A 19400-nucleotide genomic window follows, 5' to 3' on the forward strand; every position below is an offset into this window, starting at 1 on the left:
GATGCACATAAATTTTATCCTCCAATTTCCATGGTTCTCCCGGGCCTTGGGCAGAGTGATGCATGCTGGGATCTTGGCAGAGGCCAGGAGGCTAATGAGATATTAGTGTGCATTTAACTCCCACTGAGTTCACTTCCCTTTCTCCACCTTTTCATGTCACTCCTCACTGCATTCTGGTGAACAGCTGGTTATTTAACCACTACCAGCCTCTTCAGGAGGGTTCACGTGGGTCAATGTGGTCTAAATTAATCAGCGGATATTAATTTAGGGGTGCACTTCCTGCACCTGGGAGCGTACATTTGTCACTATGGAGATTCCCACAGTGACGGGCGTTTTTTGGCCCAGTTATCAGTGATAATAGATGGAGAGTCTTGGCAGTCAACTGGATTAGCCCCTTGTGGTTGGCTTTAATGAAGATTACACACCCCTGTGGCTGATGGATATTAGGATGGGAAGAGGCGTGTGGTTAAGCTTGGCACTGACACTGGGCAGGACCAGGGCAATGCCATGTGAAATTTGCCAAAATTAACCTAATTGTATCAGCAGTGCATTAAAGGCCATGGATGGAACCAAAAGCCCACAAGGTTTCTGTGTTTGCAGTTATTTCCTGACACATGCTTTAACCTTTTAACTCACCAGTTGCTCTTCCATGTGTGTCGAACATGTGGGTCATGGATGTTGTGTTTGTCCGCCTGCTCGTCCAGGAAGTCAAACATGTATTTGATGGCCAGTGGCAGGGCACTGCCTCGATGGGCCGTACTGAAGATGGTCTCAAACAGGTCATCCACAAACTTTTGTAATGTACCCTATTGAGCAGAGAGAGGAGAGATGGGAAACAGATTATTTAAAATCCTGAACCAGAATCTTACAGGTGATCGTCACTAGTTGATACAGCCCATACTTCATTAAACATCACTGTCTCCTTAACACAGAGAAAGTCATTTGTCTTTTGATTTTAGTTTCCACTGCTACACAGGATGTCACAAGTGAAACAGTCACAAAACCAGTATTAGCACATTTATTCTTACATGAATGGAAAGTCTATATTTTCAGTATGTTAAGCCACCATATATATTAAAGAGGGGACACAGGAACTGAAGATTGTCACTGTCTAATACATTAACACACATACCAGTGCCTAATGTTGACAGAAATATCTGGCATAAACTTGTGAAGTGCAAGTCACTTTGTCCCCTTGCTGAGATGTTTATGTGTCTGACTCCTATCTCACAGACCCGGCCCCTAAATCCGCTTGCAGCTTTGATGGAGGAAATTGTTATTTCACCGCTGACTTTTAATAATATCTGGGAACAGGAGGCGCATCTCCTAAGCCTCTTTGTGCTGCCGGATTAGCTCGTACACTGCACCATTGACCCTAATTTGATTTAATGTTGGCGACTTTAAGGAGGAGAAGGAGAAGAGAGAGGAGAGACTGGGAATCTTAATCCTCTTGTAAAGACTGAGCTGATGGGATGCACGGGAAAAGGCGAGAGCGAGGGATGGAAATGAAACGACAGTGGTTTCCTATCAGGGAAAGATTGCCATTAAATGTGGTGGATGAAGTGTGTACAGGCACTGGCAAATAAAAATCCAATTTGGGTCGGAGCAGGTGACCGGATCACGGAATCAAGAGAGAGGGAGGAGAGAGGGAGGAGAGAATCCTGTTAGTCCGACAATCAAGGCTATAATTCTAATGTGGCCCACATTCACGACAGCTTAATCGTTTTTCTACGAAGATGGAATCACATATCTCTATATCAAGCCCACGTGTCTTCCAAATGACAATGTGCATTAGCTGGTAGGCGAAGACCTGACATTGTGTGTGTGTGTGTAGATACTAAAACCTGTGTGTGTGTGTGTGTGTGTGTGTGTGTGTGTGTGCTTCAAGTGCTGAGACTGTGACATTTTATGTCATCGTCTATCTCAAGGGGGACCTTCTTCATCAACGCTGGCATCATCACGGGGTTCTCCCCCCCCCCCCCACGACCGTCCACCCTGTCATCAGACCACACTCGAACACAATGTGTCATGTGGATGTTTTGATGCCACCTGCTTCCACATTGGAATGAGAGGCAAGCAAACAATCAGAGCGTTGGTAATGGCACTGAAACAGAAATAGAGAGACGAAGGAGGAAAAAATGGCGAGGATGAGATGGACACACGCTCTTGAGTGTACAAGTGAGGAGGGAAAATGCAATCTTTCCCCCGCACCCCTTCACTCTCCACGCACACGAACCCACCCTGTACCCACACTCAGTCAGAGTGACACTGATGGAGCTAATACGAGAGACGTCAGCTGCATTGCCAGGGAGAGGTATTTATTGGCATGGTGAAAGCCAAATGCAGTCAATTACACTGCCTGGCTGCACAGTCATTTCTCACCAAGAGAGATGGCCGGCCAAGATAAACCGGTTATTTCACAAAAACAATCCATCTGGAAAGATGATGTGCCGTCTACAGTCAGACGCCACCTTCCTGCTCTCTGGAATGGGATAATAGCAGGGAAACTGAGCGGCTCACAGAGGCTAAGAGGGGACGTGCATGTATGTATGCAGGTGTGTGGAGGGCCAAACACATTCAACATAACATGTCACAGTGACAGAAGTGTCATTTCCCCCTCCCACCGCTTCTTCTACAGGCTTCGTTTTGTTTAGTAGTGTCATGTCCTGATTCACAGATCCCGTCAGACCGGCACTGTCTAAATGATCTGCTTCAATTCTAAACTTGACTTCTGCTCATCTACTAACTGTATGAACAGAGGGAAGTGTTCCGCACTGATGACTCAGATTCAGACTCGAGTATCGACTGCATTCAGACTCTGAAGTTGGAGTACTTGCACTTTTTGGTAATCTTTTTGTTACGGGCCATCATTTTGTAAAAGATATTGATAGCTATATTAATACTGTAACAGTGATCAATATCTTGCAAGGGCAGGTACGTGTGTTCACCAGCCTACTTTGCCTAAAGAGTGTGAGTGTGTCCATGGAGACCTTTGCATTACATACACAGCTGAGCCGATGTTCCGTGTGACAACTTCTAAACAAAGGCAGACAACGGATCGAAAAGCAAACTGAAATGTGGCGGGATCAAAAGGTTACTGCCTGAACATCCTCAGATCGTAGCCTCCCTTTTTCTTCTTCCTTTTCTTCCTACCTTGCCAGTGCGCCTCTGTGTTTGTCTGATAGAATGGATGTGTCTTGATGTGAGAAGAAGAAGGGGCTTTAGGAGTGGATTGGTAAATTGCATTCAGCTGTTGAATCAAAGTCACACTTTCCTTCAAACCAAATTAACTGGGTTTTTTTCCTCTTTCCCGGGGGCCATTGTTGGAAGACACATTCAAAGAGGCTCATTTTATACCCATTTCTATTTTTGCCTGATCATTTGTTTCATTACTGAAACACCTACACCACAGTAGCTTCATGGGACTTTTCGTCTTTACCCTTTTTGATATGCTGCTGCATCAACGCCAAAGCAATAAAAAGAGAAAACAAACAGAAATCTCTATTTTCTCCGCCTCACCTTCGGGAATGGAAGAATACATCTGAATAATATTTTCCACTGAGATGACTCATCCAATGTAAGCATGAATATTTAAACAAAGTGAGACTATTCTGAGTCATGGTAACACGGGCTGAAGGTTAGAGTGACTTTTTAGCCTTTTCACCTTGTGAACTACTTCAAGAACAATTGGATTTCCCGCGTAGAGTAGTTCAAAATAGAACTGGTGCTTTTTTGCTGTTAAACCATATTTCCTGCTAAAATGTTACAGATTCAAACCAAGGAGGAATCTGAGCCGATTGCTCACCTTGGTAGCCAGAAGTCGTGTCAGGTAGATCTCGGAGACCATCTTGCTGCCGCGGTCGCCCTCCTTCTGGTCTCCATGCTCGTGGTTCTTCACCAGATGCCAAACCTTGACCCCGCTCTCCAGGTCAGGGGTGATCATGGGAGTGCGGGAGCGCAGGCTGTCGGGGCTTCCAGTGTACTTGATCATGTTCTCTGTGAGGAACAAAAGGCAATAGGTCATGCAGTACTCATTTAACCTCAGTGTTAGTGTAGTGTTCTCCCATCAGTTGAACTTCCGTCAGTCTGTATATTGCATGCATTTATCTCAAACGTAAACGTTCAGTGCAAATAGGGATCTGTAAACAGTATGCTGAAAATAAAAGATAGAATTTTATTGTTTTCATGTGCCTGCATCAGGAAAAGAAAAATAATTATAGCTGGGACACTGAGAAGAAACAAGATGCATCTAAAACTAAGATCACAGCAGGAGGCAAACAAGAAGTAACAAAAGATGACAAAAATAAATACTCAGAGAAAGACAGAAGAAAAAATACTATCAATATAGGTAGTGGCTTCGAAGATCGAAAACACTGAAAAGACGAGGATGTTGTGTCACCAAAGGGGCATGAAAAGCCATAACCTGCATGTCGGGTCTAGAATACAGTTTTCGGACTCCAATTTACAGGTCTGGGAGATTGGAAATGAAACTTTTAGAGAGCGTGCATGGTTAATTTTTTATGGCTTCTTCTCCGAGGGAAAAGACATGGCATCGCTGGCTGACACAAAATCGAACAGGTGTCTGATGAAATGAAATATGTATGGTCCACCCAGTGACCGGAGTGCCCATGACATTTCCAAACACGAAGTTCAATGAATGTTTACAAAGTGTGAAAAAAATTGATCAGTGGGTGCGGTTTGTAGAGAAGAGTGGAGCAAAAAAAAACCAACATAAAAAAACGTGACAGAAATCAATGTGTTCAGAGAGAAAAGCGGCAGGAGTGTAAGGAGAAGAGAAGTCAGGGGGAAAGAGAGACAGCTGGAGACATCAGATGCAGACAGTGTGTGTGTGTGTGTGTGTGTGTGTGTGTGTGTATCGACCGCTCCAATTTGATTACAGTATGATCAACTGAAAATGCCCACCTCTCCTTTAGGGCACTTCAGGATTTGTTGTTAGACCCGTGTCAAGTATTCTCTACAGGGCCATCAATTTGGCATTACTTTTATTTTTTCACAGACGCTGGACAACTGTGACACCAATTGCCCTGTTCTTGAGGCTGGTTCATGTGTTTGCCAGAGGATGTGAGGTGGCTGTTTTGATCAAGTGAGAGTGAGCAGAATATTGATTTGGGGTTGGTTATTTATTCCAAGAAGTTAGGGAGCCGTGGGTGAAACAGAGTCGGGATATACACAGGAGAGAGATTTCTGCTTGGATTCCATTCTGATCCAGCTCCACACACACAGGAGGTGTTATTTCTCCCTTTTTTTTCTCCGATGGAAACATTACATCAGAGATCAAACGCAAAGGTTTCTACTTTCATTCTCTGACTCAACTGTTACAGTGTTTGTCCTAATCTTTGTTCTCTATCCACAACTTTCTCTCCTGCTCCTCCTCGGCCGCTATATTAAATTCAGCCTTGCCTCTTTCTTCACTATTTGGCCATTGTACTCAGGGACAGTTCAAAGTCACTCAAGTACCACACCAGTTGTGGAGTGGATCACACTTGCGTTTGAAGTCAATCCCTTTCTTTAAAAAATGTTGAGGAAGACATTCTTGGCATCCTCCCTCCCCTCTCTGTCGCGCCACTCACCTTGTCCTATCTGGTCTCATTTGGAGCCAGGGAGGCGAGATCGTATGGAGATGAGGCGATGCTAATAATGTGGAAGCACATTTGATGTGTCTGAAGTGTTTGTGGGAAGTAAGGCTGGCCCTTTGATCAGCAACTAACTTGATGGTTTCTCAGGTTCAAGGAGACACGGGGCAGACGGACAGGCGGAAGAAACACTAGCACGCTGAAGGATGAGGGGACGCACTTTGGCGTCTCAAGAGGCCGGAACAACAACAAGAAAGAGTCCATTTGTTCTCTTGTTATATATCAAAAATCCTTTCAACTATTCTAAATCGTGTCTTGTCCGTCAGAGTGGTCATGCAGTGTCTGTGGATGCTCATCAGCGGGGAGCAGCATCTGCTGAAGAAACAGTTCTACCAGATCATATTCTACCTGTGTCTTTTTTGTCCATACTTTGTGCGATAAAATTATATCATACGAACAAATATTTGATATTTTTGTTGTTATGTCTGTAATGAACTTGATCATTCTTCAAATATTTTGTATGCAATTTTGCTTGTAGATGCAGCTGAGGTAGATACGGCAGAAACTTCACTAATAGCAGAAACAAGTAGACTTACCATATTTACTGGCAGAAGTTCGAGATACAGTGGAGTTGTTTACTGAATTATAGGCGGTAACTTGCTTGGGAACCAATGCCATTACTGCATTATCAGGCACCTGAAAAACACACACACATATATTATGCAAATACCAGTTCAAAACACCCGAACCAGAGAGGGCTTTTGCAGAGATTTAGCTTTTTTCTTCTTCTTTTATTTGTGCATATTTCTAACACAACCAATCAAAAAACCCATAGATCATCCTGTTGGTGTCGTTCTCTATATTTCCCTCCATCTGTTCCATTTTCATGTTGGTAGGCAGGGCAATAAAACAGAGAATATCTTATTACCCTTATGTGCTCTATTTAGCCCACACATGCATATGATGACTGACAGGGTGAAGAGGAGTTTAGCTTTGCATCGTACAGGCCTCTGCAAGAGGAGGCATCCCACAGTCTCTATTCAATAATACCTAACCTCTAGGGTTGTGTGTGTGTGTGTGTGTGTGTGTGTATGTGTGTGTGTGTGTGTGTGTGTGTGTGTGTGTGTATGAAGGTGTGAGGAATCAAGCAGTGTGTGTCGTTGTTTGCCTATATTTAAATATTTGGGACTAAACGAATGAACGAGTCAATTGTGCACTCCTTCCGCACTCAGTCGAACAAGATCAATTAACACAACTGGGACATGCCCCCCCCCCCACACACACACAGAGACACACTGTTACCCTATTCTGCATAATCTGGCTTCCCATTCTGCAGGGTAAGGCGGGGTTAATTGAAGTGATTTCTATCATAGTGTGGCTGAATGGGAGAGGGAATAAGGACCAGGGGCCTTTTGTATGTGTGTGTGTGTGTGTGTGTGTGTGCGCGAGAGAGAGAGAGAGAGAGAGAGAGAGAGAGAGAGAGAGCCAGGGCCCTATTGTTTTGGGTATGATCGTATCATAATGTCACTCAATCTAGTCCTTATGCATAATATGTTTATATCATTGTAAGCAGGAGGCCCACAGGGCAAATCTTGTTATTCCTCTGTGGGGATAACCCCCCCACCCCCTTTCCACACACACTCTCCTACATCCTTAAGCATGCTCCCTGATCACTGCTCCTATATACTGAAAAGGTATAAAACGAGCAAATCACAATGGAACATAATGCAGTGAGAATAAGAGGAGCGTCATTTGGGGAAATAACATTTGGAAAAGAGGATAAAGACAGGAAGCAGGGCACAGATTCATGAGAGAAAGGAGGAAAAGAGACATGTCGCTCATTATGCGACAGAAAGATCTGATAAGGCAAATACCATATTTTCCCTCGTAGCTACTATGTGATTTTTCTGAACAAGAAATCTAACTTTTCACTCCGTGAGCGAGTTTGGCGGCAGATCAAACCAGATTAGTGTAATAAAGGGCAGAACATGACTCTATTCAGTGTTTCTGGTCAGTCATATTATTATACAGATGCCCTTGAATGTGACATGCTGTCCCCTCTCCTCCCCGTCTTTGCTTATCCTCCTGACAAATTTTGAGTGGGTGGGAGTGCTTTCTTTTCCTTTTCTTTTCCTCTGCTCTGTCAAAGATAAATCACCCCTATTCCAAGTCCGGAAAAAAATGAATTAACTTCTGTCTTCATCATCTTATCTCTAATTCCAATCAGCTCCCTAATCCGCTCTACGTACTCCAAGCCTGTTGACACTTTCTGCTGATGACATTTCATTTTGGCACCATAGAAACTGCTCTTGGGGGGGACGCAGGCTGCTTGCATAGCTGCTGGACTTATCAACACTGTGTTGACAAAGCGGGCTTGTTTTTCCAACCAGACTCATTCTGGTTGGCTGAGTGGACGGTCACTCCTCAGGACACACAAAACACCTGCCGAGTCGTGTTTGTCTGCCCCTGTCTGCATAAAAGCATTTGTGTATTTAAAGGATGAGAAAAGGAAATATTTTGTCCATTTGTCTTTATTTGACTACCTATTAACAAATGTAAATATTCAGATCTTTTCTTGTGATATTAACTCTACAAACAGTATGTGTGGGTTTATATGGTACCTCGCATGTCTTTGACCAAGATATGAATACATTAAATATTAAATTTCCAACACGAGAAGCTGAACAATAAGTTTTTATGCGACACCGTTGTCCACATTTTACAACATACAGTAAAAGACGTACCTGATAATGGGCCAACATGTTCAGTCTCTTCCAGTCACCCTCAATCTTAGTGGTGACATCCTCATCCTGCAGGATCATGCGCTGTCCTCTACCCTGGCGCCATTCTGCGGGGAGATAGAAAGGCTAAAACGGTCAGAATATTTCCCCCATATTCACACAACACAGTTCTTTTGACAATATTTAGTTTTTATTTGTTTCCTCTACCAATGAGAGTCTGTTTTCACCCCTTCTCAGCGCATCTGTCATATATCTAAAAACGCGCCATCTTTGGCGTTCTGACATGCCTTTGGGAAAGAAATAATGGATTTTGGTGTCTGTTCAAATGATAAACAGTTGGTTGCGAATCCTAAGGATACAGTATGTTTGCAGTGACAATATGTTCATTAGTTTGTAATTCTTAGATCAAGAAAAAGAAAAACAACAGAAGAAAGCATCACTCTTTCCAAATAAGCTATAAAACAAGTTGTCGCTCCATCGTCATCCATTTAGCTTTTTTCCTCTCTCAGAGCAATCCGTTTCAAGTTGTGATGAAAAACTTCAATAGAATCAAAGAGGAGAAAAACACAAAATCTTAGCGGTAGGAGTCGAAGAGAAAGGCAAAGAGATGAAAAACCAAGTGAGAAACACGTGAGAGACAATAACAAGAGGGTTAAATTAACACCACCCTGCCTTTTTAGAATCAAGCCCTCCTCTCTTTGCTCCTTTCAATCGCTTTCACTGGTGCCATCAATTGGTGCGATAACGGCTGTATGCTCAGGGCTTGTGCACTTCCTTTCACAACAGCAGCACTGGTCTTTATGCTCTGCTCCTGTTCTTGTCAAACCCCTGGCCACTGCTCGAAGCCCCCTGACTGGCTGCTCCTATTGTTATTGTTGGAAGCTTTGGTAGAAGAAGACCACACTCAGACCCACGCCTAAACTAAACGGAGAATAAAAACAATACCAGTGCACATGACAGTGTCTTTCATTTAAACAATACGACAGCATTAACATGACCCAACAACCAACTTACATATATACTGCACTACATATACAACAGGTTTCCCACATGTGTGCTGCACAAACCAAACCAAAAGGCTTTGATAGAAACATCTCACAATACCCCAGCAAAATTATCATAAGTGAAAAAGGAAAGCTATCTCAAAAACAAACAAGCACATGATTCCCATTTTCTTTTTGTAGACATTGTGGGCTTTATGAATACGTTATTGTGTCTGTGCTCCTTGTTTTGTTTCCCACTTGCGTCAGTCACTGTCGTCCCCTGTCCCGATCTCAAACAAGAAAACAAAGCAGCAATCACTGTGGTGCATGATGAGGCCTGTCTTTGGAGAATTGACCAGAATTGTGTTAGCATCTGAAAAAACTGCAGGAAATAAAGATCCTCCTGTTGTTTTTGTCTATAGAGTTCATCTTTCCATAAAGATGCAAATGAGCACAGTCTCCAGTTGAGACTCAGTAAACAGATGAATGTGAAGAGAAGAAAGGAATAAATAAAAGAATGAACTTGGTGCGAAACCAGAGCAAACTGAGATTACTCTGATTCCCAAATCTGGTGGTCTCTACTCAGCAGGAAGACAACAGCAAGGCAGAGAGAGAGAGAGAGAGAGACACGGAGAGTGTGTGTGTGAGTGTGTGTGTACTCAACCACAGCAAAGGAGATAAGGGCATTGGTGATTGTATGGAAGTTCATGGTGAAGAGAAAGGCTGAAGGTGACTGTTGTACTCCACCGAGACGTCACACACTTGCTACTGGTGACATACACACACACACACACACACACACACACACGCACACGCACACGCACACACACACACACACACACACACGCACACACACGCACACACACACACGCACACACGCACACGCACACACGCACACGCACACACGCACACACGCACACACACACATGGTCTAGCTGCTTTGTTCTCAAGCCCTATCTCCTCTTGTGCCCTGCAGAGGACTGTGATTTGCTGCAGAGAGGGGAATTAAAAACAATACCTGGGTAACGACACTCGTGGCCAATCTGTCTCAGGACAGGCCCGCCACAATCCCATTATTTTTATCAGCCACTGCAATCAGTCCGAGTACGTACATGTGTATGTGTGTTGGAGTGTGTGTCAGAGATCATAAAAGCCACTTATATTAAGAACCTCTCTTGATTTAACAAATGTGTCAAAATGAGAACATCAAATGGGAAACCTGTTTTGTAATGCAAATTTAAAAAAAAACTACAGGTGGGAGTCAAACATGTGCTTTCAGTCTATTTATGGATTCATTATTAAGAGAGACTTTTTCTTCTAATCTGTGCAGAAAGTTGGATTCATACATCGTTCTCTTGTGAGCTTGCCACTTTCTCAATGTCTCTGTCCTACCCATGATCACACACATACAGAGTGAGTGGCCAGCCGACGCTAACAAATTCGGGCTCCCCTTTGCAATAAAACAACAATAGTAGAACAACACATCCTGCCCAAAGGGGGCCATAAAACAATTTTATCCAGGAGTGTCGTCAAAAGGCAAAACCAATTTCTTCACTTACCCATCACAGTCAGATTCCCTATGGTATGCACTCAGCCAATCTTAGATCTAGGGTTGGTTATAAATATGCTATTCTGAACACACAACAGGGGTTTGGAAAATCCATCGGACAATATTAAACCATAAGAAGCATGGCACGGTGAAGAGGCCGCCTGTAGGTATTGGCAGACAAACAATAATGGATAACACTGTTATGCTCACATTCATGCATGTCTGTACATGTACTGTACACACACACACAAACACACACACAAAAAAACCAAAAAAGGCCGATAACTAGATTTCTTGCAGAGAAGGTATATTAATTTGCACCCCATCCTCCTAACAGGGGCCCCTTAAAGTCATTTGAAAATGTATTAGACACAATTTGAAATACAATACAATTATGCAACCCTGGGAAAATAACCTGCATTGATATAGCGGCTAAATCAAGGAAGGGAGGAAGGAAGGTAGGAAGAAAGAAAGAACACCAAGAAAAAGATTTTTTAGGGGAGAGATCACTAAGCGCCTCCATTGATTAGCTGATCAATCATCTGACTCAGACGCTAGTCGACAAGAGAGTCAATCGATGGGAAGTTTTGGGAGGAAAGAGAGACCAGACTCAGATATCCGAGCCAACAGAGCCAGGGAGTTAAGTCTCCCGGGGTTGAAAAGAAAGCTGCCTCTCTGTGTCTAGGAAGACTTGTACTTTTTAAGTAGGGCTGGGTGGGGCGGGGGAAGCCTTTGTTGAAATCAATGGGTGTCTAAGTTCAGCCTCCTTTTCTCCAAGCACGAGGAAATACTGCATGGATAGAAATGTTTTGACGAGCTGTGCAGTGACAATATAGGGGAAAAAAACCCATCCCTGTGAAATACATGAAGACGTGCACAATTGTTCGACAGCCAGTTATAAAAGGAATACCATGGTAACTTCTTTCATTCAACTTACCCTGTACTATTAACTATAGGTTCAGTAGATTTAATTATCCAAAGTTGACTATGCTTTTTCTCCTCACATTATCCTTTTTCTGTGTTATTTGCAAATATGTATATATAGAACAAGATTCATACCCAGGTCCATGTCAGAGGCTTTTAGGCGGTGTGAGTGTGGGACGTTCTTATAGATGGCATCCAGGATCTTCTCCTTCACCTGGCTGATGGTGTCACAGTTCAGCACCTTCACCTGGATCTCTGGGCTCTTCTCATTCTCTGGATGGATGCAGTTCACCACCTGCAGCAGGAACACACACAAGGCTGGCACTGAGAGAAGGAACTAGCTGCCAGTGAAATAGTGCCCTTGCCAAATGCTGACTTTTGTAATTTTTAAATACAGCTCCTTTCCTTAGGTAAGATTTTTAGAATATTTGCAACTGTAACAGAAAAGAAAAACGTTTAATTGTTCCAGGTTGATCTAGTGCAAAGGATAAATTGGGCTACATCTAATGCCTGGTTAATCTTGGTAGCGGTTAGTGTGTTTTATATCATTAAGGTTGATTGTGCTGCCTCTGCTTCAATGATCATTCATCCGGGGAAACTTCTCTTTCCTCAGAGCTTAAAAGAGACGGCCGTGAGCCACCTGAATTGATGAGCAGCAAAACAGCTAATTATTAAATAATTATTATCATATTCATCAACTCTGTCAGTACTGCCTTCTGGTGTTGGTGAAAATACCTGAATTACAAAACGAGCACACAGACATTATAAATGAGGTGATATATTTTCCAGGTGTGCACCTTACCAAATATGTATGTGTACATGAAATCAAGCTTCTTTTTACATATTTAAATATATAAGTATCATGTCCATGTTGTGAGGAATGTGGTGGGTGGGTGAGGCATTGCATATTCCGTTGCAAATGGCCAATCTGAAATTTCCAGGACGTTTTTTGACCATCACAGTTCACCACTGACATTATTGACTATCATGTTTGCAAATCAGTACTCCAAGAATGTGGAGTACAAACCGATGTGACACTGGAAAAGAAAGGCAGTAGGATTACACATCATCTGAGTTTCTCCAGTAGAGGGAGGACAACAGCAGACAGACTTAAGGAGTACGCAAGGGGTTCCAGAGGGAGAGAGTATTGTCGTTTCTCTGCTTGTGCAGACACACACACACACACATGAATAATCTCTTTCCTGCCTCCTCATTGCTGAGCCCTGCTCTTTTTTCTTGACAGCTCCAGCCTCAACAGGAAGTGAGGTTGCCCGTCCTGTGCCCCCTGCATGTGAAGCGTGACTACGACAACTGTATGTCCCGTTGCACATCTCATGACCGACAACCCATAACCACCCTTTTCCTCTCCCCTTGTCCCTGAAAGCATATTAAGTGTCCCCTTTTAGCCCCAGGACCCCTGGGCAGGTGAACCCTTTACCAGCGTCTTGTAGTCAATCTGCTGTCTGATGAGCTTGTCCTCGCTGAGCGAGTAGCGCGCTTCTCCTGTGATGGAGTCAATGGGGCCTTTTTCCATCTGCTGCTTGATGGCACAAAAGAGGGAGAAGAGAGGCTCGCCTGCACACTCCTGCAAAGGGATTTGAAGAGAGAGGGGGGAGTAAGGAATCTTTGAAGCCATTTCTGCACTCAATTCACTGACACCATAGTTTAATAATGTCTGAGGAAATATATCGCTCCAGAATGTTGTAGATGCTTTTTGTAATGTTTTTTTCCCCCAGACTGCCTAGACCCTTAAGTTACTGAGCAAGACTTATAAACATCATGTCACCAACTCTATTGTTCCCCTAAATTAAAGTCTATTATATAATGTAATATTTATCAGTATATAAACCTTCACTGAAGTGAAACTGGAGTTTAATGGATAAACAGTGAAAATGCCATAAAAGACAGACTCTTGACGCCACCCCCATAACCTTGCCCCAAAAACACTGCTGTTCATCAAACAGAGGAGATTGGCCATTGTTTGTATTTGTATTCTCCTCCCAGGTGCAGTAAAAGGACGAGTGGAGGGATGGAGGGAAAAAAACAGGATCATAGGGATATTTTCTTGACTCAGAGTGGTTCCAGCAAATATTGATGACCTATGAACTAGAAAGTACTTCTCTTAGCATAGCCGACATGTTAGCAAAGGTGCTTGCTAAAATAAGACAGTTAATTATCTAACAGAATATTCATCCAAAGGCTCAAGGCTAGCAGTTACAAATGTTAAATTAATGTTATAACAACAACCATTTCTGACTGAAAAACCTAAACCATGTATAATTTACAGGCCACTCAGTTGCTCTTTAAAAATCTGAGAGTAAAAAAACATCATCATCGACTGCCAGTGAAGACGACAGTGATATGACAGAAATTTTGTCTATTTGAGAACTATACTGAAATTATAAACGTGACTGGGGACTTAGAAAATACTTACCTTTAGAAACTTGTAGAGGAGGAACGTAAACCAGTTGGTCAGCATTTTCTCTGCAACAGACTCAGTCCTGCAAACAGACAGTCACACAGACAGATGGACACAAAGCACATAATGAACATATGATCCCCCAAACTCTTATGACCATCATAAATATTCAACACCATCATCAAATATTCTGCTAAAAATGATGATCGCTACTAATGAATAGGCTTTTCGTTACACAAACTAATCTAATTGCAAAGACATGAATTGAGAGAGCCTTTGCACATGCTATATGATGGCCTTTCAGACAATCTTTCGCTGGCTTTTATGCTCAGGCACGCCAAAGGCAGCTCGCCTCCGGTGGCGGGGATTTTAATATGAGGCAAAGCAATTAAAAGCCTTTATTTGATCCCCGTGGATTGATGTCGTTAGGGGATGGAGCAGCTCTGTATTAACACTGGCCTCATTATTAAGCGCTCCCTCGCCTATTCACTGGACTAACACTCGATCCGTGCACAATAGAAAGTGAATGAATACATCTCCCTCTCTTTCTCCGCCTGGCTTCTATGCTCCACTGGTGTGGCAAAATGGTGTGTATCTGCATTTGTGTACGTGTGTGTCTGTGTGTACGTATTGACCTGGGCCAACAGTGTGAATGATCCCGTGTGAATGACTAATATGCATACATAATAACAACAGCAGTGGTGGCGAGGGGAAAAAAGAGGAGAGGCGAGGATCGGATATCCTTTGACAGCAACCTTCTTGGCCAGCAGCAGGGGTGTGTGGGTAATCTGTCAGAACACCTCAAACACACACAGCCGCACACCCCTCCCTCTGCTCTCAATGAGCAACTACCATAGGCATCAATATTTCAGGATTAGTGTCCATTGTGCCGATGTGTGTGTGTTTGTGTGTGTGTGTGTCTGTGTGCTTAGGTTTTGTCTAGAGTGTTTTCGTCTGCCACCTGCAGCCCCCCCACCCTTCACTATTCAGCCAGCCTCTTTAAGGGGCTCCATACTGCGGCGTGATGTCTGCTGTGCCAGTGGGCTGGCTTGGCACCCCCTGCCTCCATTGGCACAACACCTGGGGGGGATTAACTTCCTGCCTCGCACTGTGCACGCGCTTTTATTTTTACGCCCCCCACCCCTTCCTCTGTCCACAGATCCCAGGGTCAACAAGGTCACTTTTCATCTTTTCTTTCATGTGTCCTTGCTGTCTTCCTCCCTCCCTCTGGCAGCCCCATTCTGGATCCTGTAATCATACACACTTCCAAATCCCCTCCATTTCTACAAATGTAGCCCATCTATCAAAGGGAAGAAAGAAGTGTAAAGAGAGGAGGTTGTGTACTGGCAAGGAAGGAGGGAAGGAGCAGTGAAAAGGTAAAATGAATAAAAAGAACAAAAAGACATGAAAGTTGGCTGAGTCTGGCCTTCCCTTTTCTTCTTCTTAAACCTTACTCACTTTGAATCTGTGATGTTTTTGTGACTGGACAAGTGTGAGGCTGTGTAATGGCTAGCATGCAAAATAGCACAAATTAATCCCACAGTGCATGTTTTCAGAAATTACCATGACTAGTGTGTGTGTGTGTGCGTGTGTGTATATGTGTGTGTGTCTGGCAGTGGGTGCCAGCCCAGCAGTATCAAGAAGTCTTGGCACGGCCCCACCAGTTAGCCAATGCTCACTCTCATCATAGCACAGTCTATGGGGAACAAGGATAAAAGTGACAGTGTGATCTAACCTTAGTCAAACAATCTCGTCAAAACCTCTGCTCACTATTCAAAACATAAACCAACCTATGTTTGGGCTGATGAAATGAAATGTGCAGTGTTATTGAACAGTGTTTAATGTGTCGTGTTGGCATGGTTGGTCAGACTTGCCTACTTGGTTGCCAGTCAGAGAGGCAGTGTTCACTGAGATGATCGAGAGCAGAGGGAAGCTGGCAGTGCTGAGTTGGCCATGATTACTGAGGTGGGGTTGATGAGAATTTTTGTTTCATCAAACATCTAACATCGTGGTTGGCTGTTGTGAATCTGTAATGAGCACTTCAGACTTTATGGAAAACTGATGTGATGTCAACATAAAATCTAACAAAGAAAGCCACCACAAAATTAAGTAATCCTGCTCTTTCATGTTAAAACAGCTGAAGACTTGTTGATGCCCATACGCACAAACCCTTTCCATCATGTCGATCATCTCTATCTATTGTGCACAAACAAACAGGTCTTCTTTCAACAGAGATTATCCTTGTAGTTAAACAAGGAGATTTAAAGAGCTGAGTGATGATTGTGTGTCCGTGCTGGAGCCAAAGCAAGGTTGTGACCAACACAAAAACATATTGTGCTTTCATCTCTTGGCTGAAATAAAGACTGTAGCCAGACTAAATTTAACGCAATGGGAAAGGCTGTGTGACTCTGCATGATGTGAAAAGGGACAGTGGTGAGGGGAGGCGAGTGAGAGATGGAGGAATGGAGGAGTTAAAGGAGGAAAATGCAGCAAGGAATGTGGCAGATGGTTGTGGAAGGCTCCCGTTAGTTAGCTTGGCTGGTGGTTGTGCTACAGCACAGGTTGGAATGGGACAGATGGAAGGATGTGTGTCTGTGTGTGGAGAGAGAGAGAGGAAACCGACACACACGTGTCCACGCACATACACAGATTTCTTGGAAGAGGAGGCAGTGGGTAGCCAGAGACACCCTGCTCACGCACTTTAAGCATTGATTTAGCAATCACGAAAAACAGGGGAGGGGGAAGGGGAGGGGTGGGGTGGTGGTGGGCTGGAATATAGATTGAGAGAACAAGTAGGAAAGAGGAAGAGATTTAAAGTTAGCGACAGTGTGTCACAGGCGGCACAAGCATTGGAATTGAAAACAGAGGTAGTGAAACATGGTGAAAGAAAGAAAGAGAAAGAAAAGAAAAAGAACAAATTAAAGATAGAGAGGAAGGGATGCTATCTTTCATGGACAAGATAAAGCTTCGTCTTCACAGCCTTGTTCTTGTTTATCGGAGCTATTTTCGGCTGCTATCCAAGGACACGCCAGTCAGCTCACCCAATGGGGTTGCGTAGCTTGCTCACACTGCCTCATCACATCTGAAATGCATGCTGGGATGTTGAAGGACTAATAAGCGCATCCGCGGAGGACGGATGAGATGGAGACGGTCTGATCTCTGCCCGTCTCAATCGTGTGTACGACAAATGGACAATCGAACCGGACACACACTTGTTGTAAACATGTGCTGGGCATCTGGTGTTATAGCTGATTGTGATGGCTTGTTTCAAGGTTTTCCTTCTCTCTCTCTCCCGTGATGACAAGTATGTGACAGAAGAAGAGAAGGAATTTGGGGAAGAAATGTGAGAAGAGTGGCTGTTGGCCAGTCTTTACGAATTAGTCTGACCTGATATAAATCTACAGTATCTGGTGACATGTGCAACAAGTGGTCAAACAGCCGATCCCCCTACTATCCTCCATGCAAGGGGAGTCACCTCTTCTCACTGCTTGACACAGCTTTAAGTGTCTCCATTGTCCTTGACTACATCTCCCCATGTCTGCTGCATGTGCCATCTCTTATGTTGTATCTACTGCCAGGATCTGCAATTACTCCATTGTTTAGTGGCTGCACCATGCTCAGTGAACTCGAGCTGCAATTAATCATGCCTCCTGCCCAGACAGCATTAATCTCTCTCTGCATCAACAAGCAGAGTCTAAACAGGTTTTCATGAGGTGAATATGTGCACTGTCTCCTGGACGGTGTGATTAACAGCATTCATTTCAGTATTCTATGCCTACGCCTGTCCTGTTTATGTGCGTGTCTTTACTGGCAGAGATGTTTTTGTTTTTGTTTTTTTTTTGGAGCGAGAATGTGAATTTTAATTGCAATGAGACCGACAAATGAATTTGTGACATGCTTGTCAAATTATCTGGGGGTGTCGAGACTTGACTGAGAACCCCCCCAAGCAAAACAACATACATGCATATGCACACATTTACAGCAGCAGTAAGTATTGCATTTTACTCAAGTAACCATGATCATCAGATTTACCAAACAGCGCGGGTGGGAAGCATAATCACATGCTGCATTCAAGTGCAAGCCATTAAGGCTTTCACTGCAAATCCAAGGGAGGATTGTGATCATGCCAGAGTGAAAGCTTTTACAGTTTCACTCACTCTCTCGCCTTTTTTTCATAAATGAGTATTTTTTTCCCCTCTTGGGCTATTTGTAATCGGAGTCACCGCTAATTAATCATAATTATTTTGCTAATGATGTGCATGGCAATGGTCTCTGTTTTCCCTGAAACAGAGCCAGCAAGTCAAGGTCACATGGGTTAATCCAAACATGTCACAGATAGGGAACAGAGTAGCCGATCCAGTCCTCGTCATAACCGGCACACACCTTTCACGTGTATTGCAAACCAAGTACAATACATCCCTAGGTTAAGAAAGGAAGAAAAATAAACAGTAGGCGAGGTGGACAGTTCGTTCTTGGTTTAAACGAACGGTTAAACTCTGTCCTTCTCGTTTTGTGCCTGCTTCCTACCTGCGGAGCAGCAGCTTGGGGTGGTTCTTGCTCTCAAGGTTGCGGTCTATGAGGTCGGACAGCAGGTGCTTTAGGACATCAGTGGCATACTCCAACTTGCTCTGCAGCACTGTCATGATGAGTGAGGCCACATTGCCTCGGTCCCTCATGGAGAAACCACGCTGGGCCTCCAGTGTGCGGATGAAACACAGCAGGTAGACCTTGTTGTTGATGAGCTGGCCGAAGAGCTTCAGTCCCTTCTCCACTTGCTCTTGGCGGTAGCCAGGCACCTATGAGGAAACAGAAATGTTCACTTGATTGAAACACATCAGAAATAACAAGGGGAAAAAGTAGATTCTGTGTTGCACAGTGATGGCATACAGATCTAATTAGTCAGTTAGAGTTCATTTCAATGTAATATTATCTCTCTGCCTCCCTACTTTATCAAATGGTCTAATTCAATTATGATACTGTAACATCAGGGTAATTATGTAAACAAAGTATTAGATTACTATATAATCATAAATATTATTTTCAGATCAGGTTTGAGGATTTAATATTAGATGCCTAAACACATTAAAAAGCCTTTTCTTAACAGATCCATTAAATCATTTGTCTTCATGAATAAGGATGGAAAGAGGGGGCAAACAGAAAGATGAGGAGTTTACTTTACTCCAGCCTTAG

At 43.5% G+C, this 19400-nt stretch overlaps 1 protein-coding gene across 2 annotated transcripts in view; it reads right to left on the reverse strand.

Moving 5' to 3' along the window:
• Window positions 1-19400, reverse strand: part of plxna4 (plexin A4) — a 202164-nt gene that overhangs the window by 9415 nt on the left and 173349 nt on the right. For both annotated transcript variants that reach the window (XM_047336137.1, XM_035621547.2), the window contains exons 22-29: window positions 18738-19006; window positions 14226-14292; window positions 13230-13376; window positions 11927-12086; window positions 8339-8442; window positions 6191-6290; window positions 3806-3996; window positions 637-806 (exon numbers count right to left, since the gene is read on the reverse strand). In XM_047336137.1, coding sequence (XP_047192093.1) covers window positions 637-806; window positions 3806-3996; window positions 6191-6290; window positions 8339-8442; window positions 11927-12086; window positions 13230-13376; window positions 14226-14292; window positions 18738-19006 — 1208 coding nt within the window. The remainder of the gene's footprint in view (window positions 1-636; window positions 807-3805; window positions 3997-6190; window positions 6291-8338; window positions 8443-11926; window positions 12087-13229; window positions 13377-14225; window positions 14293-18737; window positions 19007-19400) is intronic.

This window comes from Scophthalmus maximus, chromosome 12, assembly GCF_022379125.1.
Source record: "Scophthalmus maximus strain ysfricsl-2021 chromosome 12, ASM2237912v1, whole genome shotgun sequence".
NCBI lineage: Eukaryota > Metazoa > Chordata > Actinopteri > Pleuronectiformes > Scophthalmidae > Scophthalmus > Scophthalmus maximus.